This window comes from Erpetoichthys calabaricus, chromosome 2, assembly GCF_900747795.2.
Source record: "Erpetoichthys calabaricus chromosome 2, fErpCal1.3, whole genome shotgun sequence".
Classification (NCBI taxonomy): Eukaryota; Metazoa; Chordata; class Cladistia; order Polypteriformes; family Polypteridae; genus Erpetoichthys; species Erpetoichthys calabaricus.
Genome location: NC_041395.2, coordinates 255,279,461 through 255,300,963, shown reverse-complemented (window position 1 = coordinate 255,300,963; position 21,503 = coordinate 255,279,461). Strand labels below are relative to the sequence as shown.

General features: G+C 39.5%; 1 protein-coding gene across 3 annotated transcripts in view; it reads left to right on the top strand.

The window, feature by feature from the left end:
* Nucleotides 1-21,503, top strand: part of phyhiplb (phytanoyl-CoA 2-hydroxylase interacting protein-like b) — a 93,766-nt gene that overhangs the window by 42,471 nt on the left and 29,792 nt on the right. The window contains exon 1 of one of the 3 annotated variants that reach the window (XM_028795400.2): nt 2,262-2,375. The exons of 1 other annotated variant lie outside the window; for it this stretch is intronic. In XM_028795400.2, coding sequence (XP_028651233.1) covers nt 2,336-2,375 — 40 coding nt within the window. In that variant the 5' untranslated portion in view covers nt 2,262-2,335. Of the gene's footprint in view, nt 1-2,261; nt 2,376-21,503 lie in introns of those variants that run through there. One more of the 3 variants, XM_028795401.2, reaches the window with a different exon arrangement.

Below are 21,503 nucleotides of genomic sequence, written 5' to 3'. Positions count from 1 at the left end.
CCCCTGCCTCTTCATATCTTAAATCATACTTGAGGCAGATTGAAGTGCCAGCTTAAGTGAAAAATTAAAGAAAATGTACTAATTGCAACACAAACACTGACTTAATCAGTTTTAATGCGAAAAGATGCCAACGAAAGAAGAGAAGAAGCGGGCCGCTAGGGTGGAGAAAAGAACAGCTGCTCAGGAAGGAGCAAGCACGTCAACCTCTGAGCAAACGAATGCTAAACATACAGAGAAAGAGGATGAAAATTAGGAATGCTCAAGTCAAGTGTATGTGCAGTGCGCCATTACTGGTGTGTAATATAACGTGAATTCACAAATGTAATATGTTTGTTGTCGGTTTCTGTTCTTCAGTTTTTTCTAAATTGTATTATCAGGAAAAACTTAACTACCAAAGTCAAAGAAGAAAACAAAAGCTATATAATATGTCTATAATTAGTAAAACTATAAGAAAAGTAGACTGTTTTACTATAAATCTACATCCAGTGTTTGAGCGAGCAGAGCATTTTCTCAGTAGGGAGACATTCTCATTGTTTATGTCTGCTCATATAGGGTTTAGTCAAACCAAAAATAGACTGAAAGACATCCTACGATCTACAGGAGTGCAGGTGAACATTCAGCCACTCTGGTTCATTACCTAATAGCCAAGAACTCCTGATATCTCATTCAGGTGTTTTTACATTTTTTAAGTTTCCACTTCATCTTCATGACTTGTTGTTTGTCCAAGATTCTCAGGATCATTTGTGTATAGGTGGCTTCCATCTTAAATGCCCTTCCCATGAGTTTCAACTGTTTTCAAGAATGTGATTCACTGTGTAACGAAAACAATGACTACAACCAATTGTAACAAATGTACCTTTAAATGTCTAAATGTCAAACTTATATGACCATATTTGTATTCCAGTTAACAACTAGCTGTTTACTAAAACAGTGAAAGTTTAAGTTATTCCGTACAATGTAATTGTGATAAATGCAGACTGAGAGAAATCATTCACGTCTGACAAAATGAATGGAAGCTGTAGCCACTGTCCAACATCAAAACACATAATTCTGTTTAGACATTAAACCAGCTATTTATTTTTAATTTTATACCCTTGAGGGATGAAATGTATCCATAATAAATAATTTGTTCTTCGGTCATTGTATGGTCGAATTGCATGTAGTTTATTAGTTCTTGTTGTTGAATTGCCAACGTGACAAAAGAATGGCAAAAAAAGATCCAGGAGATGAAAATAAACTGTAGGTCTGAAACAAGCAAAGGCCTTGAAATAAAACAACACAGTCTAATACACAAACAAAAACTCACAGTCAAAAAACATGTAGATTCCTAAATTTACTTTGAAATAGCTAAATCCTGAACAAAGTTTTCCACAAACAATCAAAAATCTTGACTGCTTAAAGTACTGTGACACCACTGTATATACAGTAGGTAGAACATGGTGTTCTGGTCACATGACCTTCAACTGAGCCTTTGTCACCATCAAAGAGACAGAAAGCACACAAGTGTAACACAACCTAACGTTATAAATTAATAACAATTTCAGAATGAAGTAATAGACTCATAAACATAATTTGAAATAACTCGATGCATTTAAAAACCCTTAAATCACAACAATTATGTGTCTTAAAGTGGCCAGTCTGTTACATTTGTAGATGAGTAAGCTTATTTACATAAATGTTATATTTGCTGTTGTCACTGTATAGACATTTATTTACTTCCTTGTTTCTGCCATATCAGCCCTCGACATTCCACGAACATTGGTGTATATCTTAACAGAGAGTGTTCAGTTGCTCTGTGTAGTTTGATGGCCGGACATGCTATTCTAGCCCTCAAAGCTGACACGAGTCCAATGACTTTCAAGGTACATGGAGCCTTTCTGATTCTTCTGTTAATTTCAGTAGTAGATGCCTGGGCATTTCCTGGTTTCGGATTGTGAATCCATTTGCAGTTTTTGTCCCAGAATGGCAGGTGTATTGCTGTTCATTGTTAAATCTATCTTTTGCACGAATACACATATTACAAGATGTCCAAGTCCCTATGAGTGTGACCTTTAAAGAGCAAGAAATGCCCCTCTCCTGCTTTTATCAGCTTTCCTGTATTCTGCTTAGCATAAAAGAGGTGTTCTGCAAAAAAGCCTAATTGGGAAAATGCTCAAGTGGAGCCTTGCATTAGTTTAATTATTGAGTAGCTTTGCCTTTTATTTTAGGCTCAGGAAAGGCAGCAGGATTTCTATTCAGCACTTGTCTCTCTGTCTTTGCACTCCGCTCTCATTTCAGAGAACAGACTCCTTTTGTGGTGCACAGAGAGAGCACGTAAAGCAGCCGAGCTGCTGTAATGACCGCAGCTGCAGCTGTGCCTCTCCGACTGCTGGTGGGTGAGTTATGTCTTTGTCGTATTATTGAGAGTTTACTGGCTATGTAGACATTCATAAGCTAGTGCTTCTTGACCTGAATCAGAAAGGAGGATCAACTTTGAGCACCACAAAGCAAAATTCAAGCCACTTTTCAAGAATCATTTCGCTTCAGGGTTGAAACTTTGAGAGATCTTCTGTGGTGTTTGTAGCTATCGAACTGTTCTTGAGGGTTTTCTAGTTCTTTTGTGGTATGACATGGTTTCTTAACCCACTATGGATTGTCTTCTGGTTTTACTGCAAGCAAAGGTGTGCCCACAGTTTAATGCAGGCAATAGTTGTCTTTCTCTTGTACGGAATTTTGTATCGTCTGCTTTTAAATGTTTAAAGTAAGGAGCTTACAGTGTAATTCTTGACATTTTGCACTAACTGTAAAGCCTTTACACATTTAAAATCATACACTACACTGCTCTGCACAGCTGTTCAATGTGCCACATGGCATAAGCTTTAAACAGGTCAATTGTAAACTATGGATGTCATGGAATGTGGTCTGGATGGGCAAATAAACTTGATTGCTGATTTGTGTCTCATGGGATATCAATGCTGCTTAGGGCATCGTGTGCAGTCATGAAAATATACACAATGCAGATGAGTTATGCCTTCTTAGGTGAACATATTTCAGTTTCACAAGGCACTTGTATGCTGTACTGTACACTGGTTACCACAGATTCTTGGAGACAATTCATTTTCGCCATTTCCAGTGCCAGTGTTTAGTATTATGTTTTATTGGTCTGCTCATCTCTTTATTATATATAAAAAAATCTTGTGTCAAGATGAGACTTTGTTTGAAGAGATTTTTTCAAGTCCTGCGTGACTTTGACCATGAGATTTCTTCAAGTCCTCCTCTCAACCATATTCAACCATGCACACGGTACTCTCACCTCTCATTAGTGATGGGAAGTTCGGATCATTTTACCGACTCGGACCTTTGAGTCTCGTTCAGCAAAATGAACGAATCTTTTTTCGAGTCATTTCGTTCATTTTAGCAAAATATAATTAAAATGTTACCTGTTACCTCCCTAACACATCTACTGCTTACACAAATGTTGATCACACTACAAACAAGACAAAACTATAATGCTATAAGAAACAGAAAATATTAATTAATTGTTTACCTGGGTCTTTAGTCTATGATTCGCTACTACTGAGCCGGTAAGTGGTCACGTGACAAAAGAACGAACGACTCGAAAGACTCGAGGAATGAACTAATCAATTCTCTTTCCGGCTCAGACTGCATCGGTTAAGCTTATGGGGCTGTCATGTGATGAACGAACGACTCAAACCCGAAGACTCGAGAGATGAACTAATCAATTCTCTTTCCGGCTCAGACTGAGTTGGTTAAGCTTATGGGGCTATCACATGATGAACGAACGACTCGAAAAAACTATAGAAAGTTGCGCAAATGCGCATGCGCGACTGAACGAATCACTGAAAACATTAATTTACAATATCCCGAAGAATAACTATAACTGCTAACACCGTCCGGTCTTCCACCAAACGAATTACTATAGAAAGAAGAATCCATCCAAGAAAGGTAATGGAGTACATCTTCTGCAGATAACATTAGACAACAAAGCAGATCTTGATATGTAATTTGTATTAAAACATTAACAGTTTCCAGTTAGAACAGCATTTGCAAAGACAATTAACAAATCTCAGAGCCAAACATTCGAAAAAGTTGTGTTATTTAATAGAGAGAGAAACGAAATTCACTCGTGGGCAGTTATACATTGCTTTGTCACGATGTAAGTCCAAACACAGAATCAAAATTTAATGCGATATTGATGAAAATTTTATTCAAAAAACTGTTTTTACTGACGTTGTAAAAGTGTAAGTTTAAAAAGTATTTGCGTGTTAATTTCAAAGCCAAACAGAACGAAGTCGTATTACTCAACGAATACAGTAGCTCTAACGCAACATGAAACATAATTTACTTTGAAATTATTGCATTTTACTATTTTTTAATATGGTTAATTACTCGCCGTAATGTAAAATAGTTCTATTATGCATATGTAACAATTCCCATGAAAATAAAAATCTGTTTAAATTGTACATCCGCAAAGAGGCTAGCGTGTAGTGCAGGCCCGGGGGTTGGCGAGCGAAGCGAGGAGGGGCAAAGCCCCCTAGTTTCATTAATATTGACGTTGGTTTGTTAGTGGTAAGAGCTGCTGCCTCGTAGATCCAGTTGCCAGTTCCCAGGCCTTTCCTAGGGTGCTCTGATTTTCATCCCACAAACCCAAATATGCGCATGTTATGTTAATTTTTGATCCCTAATTGGTCATGTGCAGATGTGTGCGTGAGTGCATCTTACAATGGACTCGTACGCTGGGTTGGTACCTATTGTGCTGCTGATGTGGGCAAGATAATCTCTGGCTTTCTTCAATTTGATTTTGGTAAGTTGGAAAATGTTATGTTATGACATGTTAATAAATGAATCCCTTTTTTGATAAGTTTTACTTGCTCAATAGGCATGTTTGAAGAGTGTTAGTGCTGCTCTGTCCCATCTTATGGACATGGGCTCAAAGTGTTGCCTGTTCTGTGTCAATATGCAGATTTCACATTGTCTCCATGTCTATGTTGGTTTTCCTCCCACATCTCAAAGACAAAGTACTTCGTGAATTGGCCCTCTGTGAATGAATGTAAGTGCTCAAGGAGTGAACTGGGGTGTACTGGAGCCAGTGCTGCTGAGTCGGCTCCAGCCACCCCGTCCCTGAGCTACATAACCAGGTTAACAATTGGGTGAATATATACAGTGCATCCGGAAAGTATTCACAGCGCATCACTTTTTCCACATTTTGTTATGTTACAGCCTTATTCCAAAATGGATTAAATTCATTTTTTTCCTCAGAATTCTACACACAACACCCCATAATGACAACGTGAAAAAAGTTTACTTGAGATTTTGGCAAATTTATTAAAAATAAAAAAATTGAGAAAGCACATGTACATAAGTATTCACAGCCTTTGTCATAAAGCTCGAAATTGAGCTCAGATGCATCCTGTTTCCCCTGATCATCCTTGAGATGTTTCTGCAGCTTAATTGGAGTCCACCTGTGGTAAATTCAGTTGATTGGACATGATTTGGAAAGGCACACACCTGTCTATATAAGGTCCCACAGTTGACAATTCCTGTCAGAGCACAAACCAAGCATGAAGTCAAAGGAATTGTCTGTAGACCTCTGAGACAGGATTGTCTCGAAACACAAATCTGAGAAAGGTTACAGAAAAATTTCTGCTGCTTTGAAGGTCCCAATGAGCACAGTGGCCTCCATCATCCGTAAGTGGAAGAAGTTCGAAACCACCAGGACTCTTCCTAGAGCTGGCCGGCCATCTAAACTGAGCGATCGTGGGAGAAGGGCCTTAGTCAGGGAGGTGACCAAGAACCTGATGGTAACTCTGTCAGAGCTGCAGAGGTCCTCTGTGGAGAGAGGAGAACCTTCCAGAAGGACAAACATCTCTGCAGCAATCCACCAATCAGGCCTGTATGGTAGAGTGGCCAGATGGAAGCCACTCCTTAGTAAAAGGCACATGGCAGCCCACCTGGAGTTTGCCAAAAGGCACCTGAAGGACTCTCAGACCATGAGAAAGAAAATTCTCTGGTTTGATGAGACAAAGATTGAACTCTTTGGTGTGAATGCCAGGCGTCACGTTTGGAGGAAACCTGGCACCATCCCTACAGTGAAGCATGGTGGTGGCAGCATCATGCTGTGGGGATGTTTTTCAGCGGCAGAAACTGTGAGACTAGTCAGGATAAAGGGAAAGATGATTGCAGCAATGTACAGAGACATCCTGGATGAAAACCTGCTCCAGAGCGCTCTTGACCTCAGACTGGGATGACGGTTCATCTTTCAGCAGGACAACGACCCTAAGCACACAGCCAAGATATCAAAGGAGTGGCTTCAGGACAACTCTGTGAATGTCCTTGAGTGGCCCAGCCAGAGCCCAGACTTGAATCCGATTGAACATCTCTGGAGAGATCTTAAAATGGCTGTGCACCGACGCTTCCCAGCCAACCTGATGGAGCTTGAGTGGTGCTGCAAAGAGGAATGGGTGAAACTGGCCAAGGATAGGCGTGCCAAGCTTGTGGCATCATATTCAAAAAGACTTGAGGCTGTAATTGCTGCGAGAGGTGCATCGACAAAGTATTGAGCAAAGGCTGTGAATACTTATGTACATGTGATTTCTCAGTTTTTTTGTTTTTAATAAATTTGCAAAAACCCCGAGTAAACTTTTTTCACGTTGTCATTATGGGGTGTTGTGTGCAGAATTCTGAGGAAAAAAATTAATTTAATCCATTTTGGAATAAGGCTGTAACATAACAAAATGTGGAAAAAGTGATGCGCTGTGAATACTTTCCAGATGCACTGTAGATAATGTGCTTTGTAAAAATCCATGACTGCTTTATGCCATGAGCAACAAAGAGCTTGATTAGTCTCTGAATTTGAAAAGCTGTTTGTTTTTTTTTAAAACAACAAGCAGCCTGTTTCTTTTACATGAGTTTTATTATACATTATTACTCAAGCACAGGTATTTGTGTACATAAATTCAACAGAGGTGCTATTTATTCATTCATTTAATTAACCCACTGATTCCCATGCCAATTTGTGAAGCCACACGTAGCATCCAGCGTAAAAATTAGTTTTTTGGCAGCTTTTGATTCTTACTGATATGTTACTCCTAATCATCAGAGCAGTTATTTGTGTTGATTCAGATTGAAAGAAATGGGAAAAATACATTGCTTAGAGTTATGTTTTTATTATTTCCTGTAGTAATATAAAGTACTGCAGAATGGTATGAAGGCAGTTACTTATCAAAAAACTCAAATGTGTATTTAGAGTTAATTCATCAGCAACCAAAAAGAACAATGAAAAGAAAGCAAGTATGGCAGGGCGAACACGCCAAGGTTCGTGATAGTGGTGCCTGGGTTGACATGATTTCACCATCATCTCCTGTCGGTGAATCAAGTGTATACATATGAGTTAATGTGACCGTGTTGCCAAGGACTGAAAAATGCACACGTTATTCATACTTGGTTAGTTCATTCTATCATTTTCACTTTCTAAAAAAAAATAAAATGAACCATAAATCCTAACTGCAGTTAGTACAACTGTAAGATGCAGCAAATCACGGTCTGTATTAAAATAGCCATTCGTGACAGCATAACACTCTTAACACCATGTCAGAGTTTCTGGAGGCTGAAGCCTGCCCTAGCAGAATCATGAACAAGGCTGGACCCAGCGCTGTGTGTGGCTTCAGTCTACTCATGCATTTTGCCACACACTCTTATTCCAGACTTTCCAGTTAACTTCACCTGCCTGACGTTGAGATGTGAGAGGAAAACCAGAGTACATGGAGAAAGACATACGTTCAGACTCCATACTGACAGTGCCTGCAGGAACCCGTGGGTGCTGAATTTGTGAGGCAGCTTTGCTAATGACTAGAATCTTTTAGTCACCATTAATTTATTAGGCATACATGTACCAAAAGGAAAATATGATTATATTAAATTACACTAAAAAGCCTCTGCACCTTTTCATTCCATTTTTTGAAGTCATTTTTATTAATTACGTGGCAGAACTGGATCCTACAATAGCCACACTGGGTACATGGCAGGATTGCAGGAAACACAAACAACCACTCAACCACTTCTTAATGTATAATTTAGATAGATAGATAGATATTTTATTCTTCCCCTCAGGGAAATTCAGGCATCAGTACCTCAAACACATCAGTAAAAATTGTTAAAAATTCCTGTCAAAGCCAGGAGAACAAACATAAATAAATGGTTAAAAAAAGTACAAATGGGTCAATTGTTACAGTGTTGGAAGTCAGAGTGATGACCAGGTCATGAATCACTTGAGTTGACAACAACATTATAAAATCTCACGTCAGTAGGAACAAATGATCTTCTAAAGCGTTCTGGTCGACAGCGTGGTGAGGGAAGATAACTGCTGTGTTTTCTTCTCTGGCCCACTAAAATGGACAATTGTTAGTTTTCACCAAGTATTCTGGTCTCACCTACCGTTGACATTGAGACAACCTGCATACTTCATGGAATACAAGTCAGGCCCCAGGACCTGTAAAGTAGCAGTACTGACCACTGTGCAGCTGTGGCAGTAAAAAGCCAGACTGAAGTAGAATTTGAGCATTTTCCTATACCCCAGCTTTTTCTGTCGGATAACTGAACAGTCCTGCAGTTTTATAAATTATAAGCCTCCTAATTTTGTTTGCCTGACCGATGAGTAACTGATCCATTCTCCTGTTAGCTGGAATTCAGTCCGTCTTTGAATCAGCATCTCCAATTCCAAAGTGTTTCTTAGAAGATGTGCTTCTTCATGATTCCTGACCACGAAATTTAATCCTGTCACTGCCAGTAAACGGTACAATGGTCACTTATCACACAGTAAGTGACTTGAAGATAAAGGTTTCAGGACTAGGACAGTTCTCCAATTTACACTCTCTTGAGGCTGCTAAATTGAAACAAAAATAGAATTATTAGACATCTCAGGTGGGTTTTCAGACTTGCAGCACAAAGTGTTAGCAAATGATATAGAATAATAAAAAAAAATGTGTTATTGGATAACTGTGTGTGAGTACCACAGTGCTCTGATATAATGGCAGTAGCTCTTTTTACCCAGTAGCTATAATTAAGTAGCTGTTCTCAAGCGGGCAGACATGGGGACTGAATTGACTGAGCAGTCGCATTAGTGGAGTGTCTAGGAGTTGTCTGTAGTTAAGGCAGCGAGCAGAACCCTGAAAGTGTGCCTCACTCTCAAAATAGCCATTGGTTTTAGTCATTGCAGTCGGCAGTCTAATAACTGTGTGGAGTGTTACCGCTAATGCATTTACAGGCAATGACTTTCTTTTATAGAAGACATTGCTTCTGTTATTACTGTTACAAATGTGCACATTTGGATTTTTTCTGCCGTTGCCGTACTGCTGCTTATAAATCAGCACTTTCGAAAAACTGGGCTGCCCACTATTTGATCATTTTTATGATCTTTTCATACTGTTCTCCTTCCTTTTCCTAAAATGCCAAATTTTGTCATAAATAACCAAGAGCAGTCTTTTGTGGGAGTAATTTGTGTGTAAACTTACCTTGGAATGTGATTCTATCCTGCCCCAGCACTTATACTTGAAAAAATTGAGCTCGGCCAGTCGAGCCAAACAACTTAGCAGTGGAAGCCATCAAACCTGAGAGCAGCTTAGATTCAGACTTTACAGACATCGATGCTATTGATTTGCACTACTGTGATCTTTGTAAATGATCCCTATAATTTCTATTATTGGGTTTCTCAGTTATGACTTTTATGCAATGACCAATCATCTCCTGATGAAATTTGAACATACATGAACATTGGTGTTCTAGGAAGTTGTTACTGGCACAACTGCACATCACTGCAGTAGAAAGTAAAGGTGAACGCGTGTTTCTTAATGAAAAAGTGGATTCATCAAAATATGTTTTAACACTTTCTAATCTGCTTAAACCCTTCAGAACTGGGTGCAAATCGTGAACACACCGTGTCTGTCACAGTTTATATTAACATACCCGGCCACTGTAGAGTCATTTAGAGGGTAAAATAAACAGAATGGTTGACCGACTTGGATCGTATGAGGAAACTCCGTACAAACAACAGCTGAATCGGCATTTGACCCCACGTATAGCATACTGTTAGTGTGAGGTCTCAGTGCCAACAGCTGTGTTAATGTGTGCCAACCAGTCTTTGAAACATTACACCTGATATTTAATTCATGATGGGCATTCTGAACGTTTTTCACTTGGTGTCTGTACCACCATTTTCTCTGTTTGCCTCACTGGCAAAGAAGAAAAATTTGCTGCTTCTGCTTGATTTATGTTCTAGGATATACTGAGCTGTGTTAACATTTTTCCATGATTAGGAGCAAACTTACCGTATAACCTTTGAAAGAACGTCATATCCTGAGAGACCTGTATGTCTGAATGTCGCATGATGGTCTCCCTTGAAGAAGTATCAAGTGAGTGTTCATATCTAATCCAAATGAGCATCCTGCTCACAGTTCTGTACTGTACTTGTTCTTTTTTGGCCTCTTGTTGTACAGTAGATACAATAGCAACATTCTTTAGATTGGCACCAGTGTGATCAGCACATTGTCAGTAACTGTTTGCTCTTTCAGTGACCTTACTGCAATCATACGGGACAGTTTACATATTTTACATTCTGCCCTTGTTGCAGCGACTCTTTCTCTGAAATGTTAATACTCAGACAAGTGGGTCGTTTGCAAAGAGGACAGCACTGTAAACGCTTGCTTTCCTTTTTTCAGTCAGTCGCGTACGTTTTAGTTTTAGTATGGTGCTTCTTTCATGTTCTGTGTTTATACCCAACAGTAATCAGATCTTGGGTAGCTGTCAAAGCTCAGTGAAGGAAAAGCAGCATGATGTCTGGCAGCAAACAAGTTAGCATAACATCAAGATGACACCATGAAGGAGATGACCTTTCCTTAATGACTTTATCCATTAGATTATTTTCCTTTGCATTCTGTCTGGAGGAAGCTGATTGTATCTGCGGGTTGTACTGGTTTGATGAACAGTATTACACTCACACTACATGCACTGCCACTTTAGGTACTGTACATTCCCTCATAATTATTTCCCAGCATTTGACTCTAAAATGTTATATTCTTTTACAAAAGGAAACCAACAGGTTCAGAGGTCTGTCAGCCAAATTATAATCGGTTTAAATGTTAGTTTTGTTGTCCTTCTTAAAGGCTTGGGAATGAGATAATCACAGCTGTGCCATTTTTGTTTTGTGTTTATTAGGGGGTTGTCAGATAAAAGCTGGCTACACAAAGAACAATACAACAGTGTCGCTCTGTCTAAGCCTGTGTTGTTTGAGGATACTACTTGTGCTGTTTTCGATTAGGTTACTGGTGAATGTATTAATTAACTATAATGGTAGGTGGCATCCTACTAAGGGTCTTAAAGAAAAGATAGGAAAGAAATCCAAGAAGCTCAAATTATTGTCCAAATGATTACTTAGAAGAAATAAAATAGACTTCCTGATATCTAGAATCAAATGACTACATTAAGACCAGCATTATATCACACAAAAAATGACATGTTATAAAGAAACTGATTTACAAAGTGATTCAGTTCCTTTCCATGTTTTTTAAAACACCTGCTCTAATATAGTTGTCTTAAATGAAGATATTCATATCTTATCTACAAAGCAATGCATCGTGTAATGGTATGCCAATTGAAACTTCTTTCTTAAAAAGCATGAGAGATCTCAGGTAGGCATGAAATGGCTTATTGCTGAGTGCCTACATAGTGGCACAAAGACGTTATGATTGAACCTATAAAAGCTTGTTTCACTAACATCGTCCTCCGTGACCAGAGGTGTGTACTCGTATCTTACTTGGCTCCTCATGTCCACACATCACCACCACAGAACTAAAGATAAACTTTACAAATCAAGTGCCAAGAAGTAGAGAATAACACCTTGTTATGATTTTGCCTCACTTCACAAATTTAAAACCCAAGCTGTTCCAGAAATATATGTGAAACCCCAAAAAAAATAGAGCCTTACCCCCAAACACAAGGAGCAGGCTATTGCACTGCAGCAAAAAGGGGTAAAAAAGGCTTTAAGGTCAGAAACCTTAAAATTGAAAAAGAAGAACTAAATGTATTGACATCAATTCACAAATAAGAAGAAAAAACAGGTCAGAAAACTTTAAAATAAGACATGCCCAAAAAAAAGACACATTAGAAATTGAATTCATATAACAAAGATAAAGTCCTTTAACAAATGAATAGTTAGAAAAAGTAAATAATAATAAGTAAAATCCAAAGAAGTGCCAAGACCACACAGTTTAGCTACAGTGTCGAAGGAGTCATTACTTGGAATGCTGGCTCTTAAACAATGGATTCATATGTAACTGGATAATTTTTGCATATTAAAAACATTGAAATTTTAGGTTTTCTCATTTTTATTCCTTACCAAACCATGCTATTGTTCTTACTTTAAAAATAATTAATTAGAAAAGCATTTGGTATGTAGAAGAAAAACTTAAAAGACATACTGTACAGTACATGGCTACCTAAAAAAAACTCTCTGCAAAAAATTGTTAAAACGGCCAAATGCAGTGGGTTAAGAGTTAAAAAATTCTCTTTTGTTGTGCCTAATAAAATATCAAAACTTTTCAGAATTAAGGAAAATAGTGGTCTTTCAAGATATGTCAATTCCTGAGATGCTGTCCCAAGAAAAAAGTGGCCTGGAGCTCTCACCTCACATTTGGTCACCTATCTATCTATCTATCTATCTATCTATCTATCTATCTATCTATCTATCTATCTATCTATCTATCTACAGTATCTACAGTATCTACAGTATCTACTGTAGCAGTAACCGAGATCTAAGGTCACACTGTGCGTCATCATGTTGGCTTTATATTAACGGGCGACCCTGACCAGATTGTACAACATTTTGGGGGGCCTTGACTTAAAGTTTGGGAATCCTGAACTAAGCTATTTAATTAACAATGGCTGAAAAAGACCGAATTTATGATGGCTGCTTCTGATTTAAAACTCTCAGATGGGTCAAAGGACAAAATTGTCAATACTTGTGCAAAAGTAAATATCACAGAAGCACAATGTCCTTGGCTTATCAGTTAAGAGCTAAACATGTGTGATGCATCTGTTAAAAACTAGGCAGCAAAATCTGCAGACTACGGTCAAGAACGTACAACACAACTTGTGTCCATGAATGAAGAAAATCGGAGATATTAACTAACACCGCTATTTATTGCAAAATGCATCGCATCCGACTGCAGACTTTTTCATAGAGCTGAAGGTACAGAGCTGAGACACCTTAAATCTGACAATTCTTACACATTAGCAGCTGGTGGGACAAATATGTCATATATCAAGGGTCTATGTGGAAGGCCCAAGTCTTGACAGTTTAAGCAGCTATGAAGTTGTACAGCAGGCACGTTAACAGAGGACTTCTGGACTTTGCTGAACTACCTTGCGATTAATTGAGTGCCATCTTGGGGTTCATTGTTATTAAAAATGTTATATATACAGTATATAGTAAGTCCCCACGATATCATATATGAGTGTTCACATCTACATTCACCTATGGCATGTCTATACATAAACCTGCCACATCCTGATAACAGATGGGGTAAGGAGAGAAAACAATAAATGATGAAAGGTGGTGTGGAAACGCACTCAAGTGGTCCCAGATCATGAAAGAAGGCACTGCATGTTTCAGCAAGTGGTCTCCTACATTATTTCATTATCTCTGATCCCTACTGCAGTTATGCTGTGAATCGGCTTCTTTTGCAAAAGGAAGTGGTGCATTGCTTGGATGGCGATATAAATCACAGTTTTATCCTACTAAGATTTTATTCTTAATTCATTTCAAAGCATTTTTTAAAAATCTAAATATGTACCATGTACAATTAATGCTATTTCAGTCAGCCTCTTAGAAAATGCACTTCTGATTAAACTGTGCCCATAAGAGAACAATAACCATCAACTCTTATATAATCAAATAATGTGTACATCTTTATCTAATAGAAAACAATACTTTAAATATAAAATCTGTAAATTATTTTTTGAAAAAAAACTTTACAGTGCTAAACTCGCCTAATAAGAGAAACAATAACAGAGGTGGCTCTCTGGACATGTTAATGTCAAAATCTCCACTTGCTGCAGGGATATCAAACTGTTGGCCGTAAGTTTACGTCCTTACTACTCGCCCAGAGAGTTTGGACATGTCATTGTTGTTATTGTATACATTCCTCCTCGGGCAGACGTGGAGTCAGCGAGTGACATCATCCATTCCGCTGTTGCTAAGTTACAAACGCAGCACCCTGAGGCGCTTGTGCTAATCGCTGGAGACTTTAACCATGTGACGCTGGACAAAACATTACCTGCATTCTCCCAGTATGTGGACTGTAACACCCGGGGAAATAAGACTATTGATTTACTGTATGCAAACGTTAAAGACGCATACAGCGCCACCCCGCTGCCTGCGCTTGGGAAAGGAGATCATAACCTGGTTCAGCTTCAGCCTCACTATAAACCAAAAGTTAGAGTCCTACCTGTAACCACACGATCATTCAGGAAGTGGACCCCGGAGGCTGAGAATACTCTGAGAGAACTTTTTGGAACTACAGACTGTGATATCCTGCAGGGATCTCATAATGAGAACATTGAGGAAGTTGTTGACTGCACTACTGACTACATCAACTTCTGTATGGACATTGTAGTTCCAGTAAGAACAGTACACTGCTATGCTAACAACAAGCCATGGATTACAAGTGACATCAAGGGCCTTTTGAATCAGAAGAAAAGGGCTTTTAAAGACGGTGATCAGCATGAGCTCAAGCGCGTGCAGAAGGAACTCCGAATCCAACTCAGGGCGGCAAAGGAGCAGTACAGGAGAAAGCTGGAGCAGAAGTTGCAGAATAACAGCATGAAGGAAGTGTGGGATGGGATGAAGATCATCACTGGCTGCAGCTCGAAGCGGGGTACCACCATTGAGAGAGACGTGAAGAGAGCAAACCAAATGAACAACTTTTTTAACAGGTTTGACCACCCTAACCCACTCTCACTCTCACCTCGGAGTACTGCACCCTCCACACATCCTTCTGCTGATACCAGCATAGGAAAAACATCCCCACCCATAATAACAACAGCGCAAGTGAGCAGAGAGCTGAGGAGACTTCGTGCCAGCAAAGCAGCGGGTCCAGATGGAGTATCGCCACGACTGCTGAAGGTCTGTGCATCGGAGCTGGGGGGTCCTCTACAGCGCATCTTCAACCTGAGCCTGGAACAGGGGAGAGTCCCGAGGCTTTGGAAAACATCTTGTATCACCCCAGTCCCAAAGGTATCACGTCCTAGTGAGCTGAATGACTTTCGGCCTGTTGCTCTGACATCACATGTGATGAAGACCATGGAGAGGCTGCTGCTTCACCACCTTAGGCCACAGGTTCAACACGCCCTTGACCCTCTGCAGTTTGCATATCAGGAGAAGGTGGGAGCGGAAGATGCCATCATCTATATGCTACACCGATCCCTCTCTCACTTGGACAGAGGCAGTGGTGCTGTAAGAATTATGTTTCTAGACTTCTCTAGCGCCTTCAACACAATCCAACCTCTGCTCCTTAGGGACAAGCTGACAGAGATGGGATTAGATTCATACCTAGTGGCATGGATCGTGGACTATCTTAAAGACAGACCTCAGTATGTGCGTCTTGGGAACTGCACGTCTGACATTGTGGTCAGCAACACAGGAGCGCCACAAGGGACTGTACTTTCTCCGGTCCTGTTCAGCCTATATACATCGGACTTCCAATACAACTCGGAGTCCTGCCATGTGCAAAAGTTCGCTGATGACACTGCTATCGTGGGCTGTATCAGGAATGGGCTGGAGGAGGAGTATAGGGACCTAATCAATGACTTTGTTAAATGGTCCGACTCAAACCACCTACACCTGAACACCAGCAAAACCAAGGAGCTGGTGGTGGATTTTAGGAGGCCCAGACCCCTCATAGACCCAGTGATCATCAAAGGTGACTGTGTGCAAATGGTGCAGACCTATAAATATCTGGGAGTGCAGCTGGATGATAAATTAGACTGGACTGCCAATACTGATGCACTGTGCAAGAAAGGACAAAGCCGGTTATACTTCCTTAGAAGGCTGGCTTCCTTCAACATCTGCAATAAGATGCTGCAGATGTTCTATCAAACAGTTGTGGCGAGCGCCCTCTTCTACGCAGTGGTGTGCTGGGGAGGCAGCATTAAGAGGAAAGACGCCTCACGCCTGGACAAACTGGTGAGGAAGGCAGGCTCTATTGTTGGCATGGAGCTGGACAGTTTAACATCTGTGGCAGAGCGAAGGGCGCTCAGCAGGCTCCTATCAATTATGGAGAATCCACTGCATCCACTAAATAATGTCATCTCCAGACAGAAGAGCAGCTTCAGCGACAGACTGCTGTCACTGTCCTGCTCCACAGACAGATTGAGGAGATCGTTCCTCCCCCAAACTGTGCGACTCTTTAATTCCACCAGGGGGGGTAAACGTTAATATTTAACATTATACATAGTTATTGTCTGTTTTTTTCACCTGTATTATTATCATTCTTTAATTTAATATTATTTATTGTATCAATATGCTGCTGCTGAAGAATGTGAATTTCCCATTGGGATTAATAAAGTATCTATCTATCTATCTATCTATCTATCTATCTATCTATCTATCTATCTATCTATCTATCTATCTATCTATCTATCTATCTATCTATCTAATAACCCAGTAATGATAACTGAGATTAGCAATAAGGGATTTTATCAAATAAATGTTTTTGATTACCAATACAGATACTAAGCCAGGAGGAAAAACAAAAGGAAAATACAGATTAAGAGAAACTGAAACAACCCTCAAAGTAAGAAACTATGGGAGATCCAGCTAAAAAGACTTTGAAGAAGTAATAAATTATCATAACCCATAAGCCTAAATGCTAACCAAGAATAGAAAACCTAGAGATGGTCCCAAATCATAAGACCAACTGTGATTAGCTTTGAAAATCCTGGAAAATGAAGAGAATCAAACAAAAGAAGTTCTTAACACTTTTGAGGGGATGACTGATTTCATGATTCCCTCATGGCATTTTGAAGTTGATGGCTCCAAATTTTGCATTGCTCTACAAAAGTACCGTGATATTGCCTCTTATCTGGGCAGCTGATCAATGCTGAGTATACCAGAGGAATAACTTGTAGGTTCAGTCCATTCATTTTTTGCTGGGATACAACTGGCACCAAACACCAACCAGACATCTGTGCTGGGCTGGGTTCCACGATCAACGCCACATTTACACAGTCCAAACGCTGGCTTTCTTTTTCCCTTGGAGCTTGCAGTGTTCCGTTTTGTTTGACCGTAGGCTATGAAACAAGCAAGCAGGAGATCATGTAGAGCCTGTCCTTCAGGAGGACCAACTGTCAGCTCACGTGAAGGTCCGAGTGACTCAATGTCACCCTGAACAAAACAGCTTTGGCTTTCACAACTACCTTGAGTGGAAGGAAGAAGCCACCGGTTAGTTAAGAATGGAAAGAACGTGAATCACAAGCAAGTTGGACCAGAGAGACCGCTGCGTGGCTGGTATTCTGTTCCCAGTTGTTGTGAAGGTTCTCCCTTTCCATGGCCCAATTCCATTTAAAAAAAAAAAAATGAAAATTTGCTTACTGTTTTCAGCACTATTCTCATTTAGAATGTATACACCAAACTGATTTTCATTTCTTTTAGATTTTGCCAGGACTAGTTTAGTCTGTAATGAAAGAAAATATTTTCTCTGTTTGAAGGCTGTTGTTTCTTTGTCAGAAAAAACATTCTTATTCATTTATTTAATATTGGAAGTAAACAACTCAGTTGGGTTTCCTGATAATCGAGCTTTGTGCCATGACATTTGTTGCATTCTCTTTTATTTATTTATTTATTTTCATTGGTTGTTAAAATTGATTTGTGTTTATGCTTAAATGTACTAATTCATTCTCTGGCAAAAGAAGATCATTTGATTCAAAGCGTGTTCTGACAAAAAAGACGGTTACTGTGAGTCTATACTTATTCATATTTATTGGTAAAATTCACATAAAAATCCAAAAACAGAATATGTTAATTATACTTGTGCATTTTTTAAAATAAAGTAACAAAAGCGATAAAAGAATGACCTTCTCTATCCCTTGGAACATGCAAATCATTCATGCCTGCGACTCCAAGCATATACTGTAAGCACCACTTCAAATGGATGAGAAGTACACAAAAATCTTGAAAGTACAATTCAAAGAGGTCAGGCAGCATGTTAATAATATGCTGAAAATATTACAAAAATAGTTAAATGGACATCATATGCAAACTAAATGTGTCACAGTGTTGTATGTGTACTGGGATGTACAGCTGGAACTGGAATTGCAGACAACAGGGGGCTCCTGTGCACTAGGAGTTTCAAAGGGTATCTCTGAGCCCTGTGGGCCAGTCTGGGCTTCAAAGCCTCGTCCAGCTCTAGCTCTAGAAAGACAGATGCTTGATTAATTGGACATGGAGAATCGAGAATGAAACGAAAACTTACTGGAAGATGGACAAGAGGCACAAGGAGTGTTCTTTGTACTCGTGCATAGTACAGAGTTGTGGGCAAGTGGACAAGCCACCCCCTTGATAGCCAGGTACACCAGCCCTACTGCACAGTATATTAGTTTGTTGTGTTAGTAATGTCTTGAATTTTGATTTTACTTTGAGCATTCCTTCCTATTATCCCATCATTAATTTATAATTAGTCTCCTTTTGGTTGTTTTTTGGACCTCATGGCATTGCTTGTTGTGTGTAAGCCCTTACAGTGCAAACATGTTCTTCCAATCTAATCTCTTGGAATTGAGCGTTTCTTTAAAAACACAAAAGCACTTAGTTGTCTTTTTACAAAAAGGCATGAAAGATTTTAGCATTGAATGGCATAACGGGATAGCCCTTGAGACTGTGCCACTCAGTGTACCCCATACCCTCGCCTTGAGTAGAAGAAGTAGCGAGAAGTCAAGGGCTGGACTGGCAGTTATTTCTTTGCACAAAGTTGAAAGCCACCAGCCGTCCCAACTTGTTTCCTCTTCCGTCCCCTTGCTCGAGTTCTACAATGCTGTTCATTTGTTAAATTTCATATTGCATTATAATGTTGGTAATGTTGTTGTATTATAATGTTGTAATTCCATTTCATAATGCTTTCTGTTTATGGCACTGTACAAAGAAAATATTGATTGACTTTATAAAGGAAGCAGTGAGGCAAGAGCTCTAGCAACATAATGTCTGAATCATCTTAGCATTTTATAAAGTGTATAAATAACTTGATTTTGGTTTTATATTTAAGGACATTTGATATCTTGAATTCCTGAAGATCTGCTTTGATGACTCAGAATATAAAATGTCGTGAAAATTACCAACTTGGATAGCTCATGCTGAGAAACAACAATACCTGTGTGAAATATAACTAGGAGAGAGACAGTTACAGGAACTAAGAGGGGCAGAGTAGGACCCCACCATCATGAAGTTCTCCTCAAGTTGCGGGAGTCCTGTGTATCGGGCTTTTTTATTCGTTCATCCCTCTGAGTTTTTGTCTTGTTGGTATGACAGAACTTGCATATTGGGTTCAGTTTCCTAAATGATTCTGTTTGGGTCATATATCTTGTCTTTTTCATTCTTTCTTGCCTTTTCTATTCTCTTTTCTGTTGTAATGTGTGCTGAAGTCCTGCCAAAGTATAAAACAGTGACAGCGTCACTATTTTCACAAAGCCGGCCTGTTTTCTTGCAGCGCCACTTCAGGATGTACTATTGTGAAAGCCTATAATTGACAGCAGCACTGCTACACTGACAATTAACCTTTTTATTTTATTTATATTTTACTTCTTTGGTAAATTTCATTAAAATTAGTTAGTTATAAGAAAGCAATCTGATGCAGTTAACATTATAATATGTAAAACACAATCCGATTAAAAGTACAATCAATATAACATTTCCCATCAGGACTAAGATCTATTAGATCATAACCAACCCTTTAAGTACCTTCCATGTGAAGTTTCCTCCGTCTTTCTATCCATTTTCTAGTTTGTGCAGAAGTTAAATATGTTTTATGAGGCAAATAGGTGCAGTGGTGCATGAGGCCATACAATTATACCGGCTTACTTGGACAAATACTTGACTCGCTTGGTGTACCGTAAACTGAGCTGTGGTCTTACTTCATGGACCGAAGTGCCAACCAATCATAACAAAATCCCACCCATACATGGAATATTACAATATTAATGAATGTACAAAATGTGTATTAAAAATATAAAAGTTACGTGTATAGCATCCTTTAACCCGGGGCTACATTTACTGATTAGCACTTTTGCCCCTTTATGCCACTTAAAGGTCATAGGTCAGGGGTGTCCAACTCCGCAGTACCAGCAGGTTTTCATTCTAACCATCTTCTTAATTAGTGAGCCATTTTTGCTGCTGATTCACTTGTTTTGCCTCAGTTTGAATTGACGTGACTCAGACCCCTTCTCTTTTTTCTTAATGAGCAGCCAAACAATAATGAGACACATAACAAGCCACCACATAAGGTTGCCGGTTCGAATCTTGGTCAATGCCAAAAAGAAATCCTACTCTGCTGGGCCCTTGAGCAAGGCCTTTAACCTTCAATTGCTCCAGGGGCGCTGTACAATGGCTGACCCTGCGCTCTGACCCCAAGGGGTATGCGAAAACTAACAAATTCCTAATACAAGAAATTGTATAAGGCGAAATAAAGAACAAAAAAAAAACCTGAAAATAAAGAAAGGTGAAGGTCTCGGTAATGTTGGTCTGCTCAGGTCACCAGTACATCTTAGAAAAAACAGAAAATCGACAGCCTGCTGTGGCAGAATGAGAGCAGCAACATGTCGTGACATTCATGACTTCTCATTGGATTGGCTTCTCATTAAGAAACTGGTTGGAGTGGAATTGGCTGGAGTTTGAGGTTCCACTTTAGCTGGTCATCTGTCGGCTTGTTTCACATCTCGTTTCTGTTTGGCTGCCATTTAATGAAGAAAGGAATCGATTCAGAGGACTGAATCCTTAAAAATAGGGCAATTAAAATGAAGAGAAAAGGAGTTAATTAGCTGTGAAAACTGGTCACTAATTAGGAAAAGGGTTAGAATGAAAACCAGCAGCCACTGCGGCCCACCAGGACCGGAGTTGGACACCCCTGTCATAGGTCATAGGGTCATTATTGTACACATGTGATCTGCAGATTACAGGTCTATAACTGCATTATTTTACTAGCGGGCAGCACATGGTGCAGAAGAAGCTTTCCTTGAGTATGAAGTTTATATGTTCTCCCTGTGGTCTTGTGTGTTTCCCACAGTAATCCAAAGTCGTACTGCAAGGTTAATTGGCAAACGATAAGCCCGCCAGGTGAGGTTGAGTGCATGGATGTACACTGTGGTGGGCTGGCATTCCTCAGCTCCCCCAACCTTATACTACCAAATGTGGGTTCGGAAAAATAAATGACATGGGAGGATGAAATGCAGTGCCTGATGCTACCAAGATG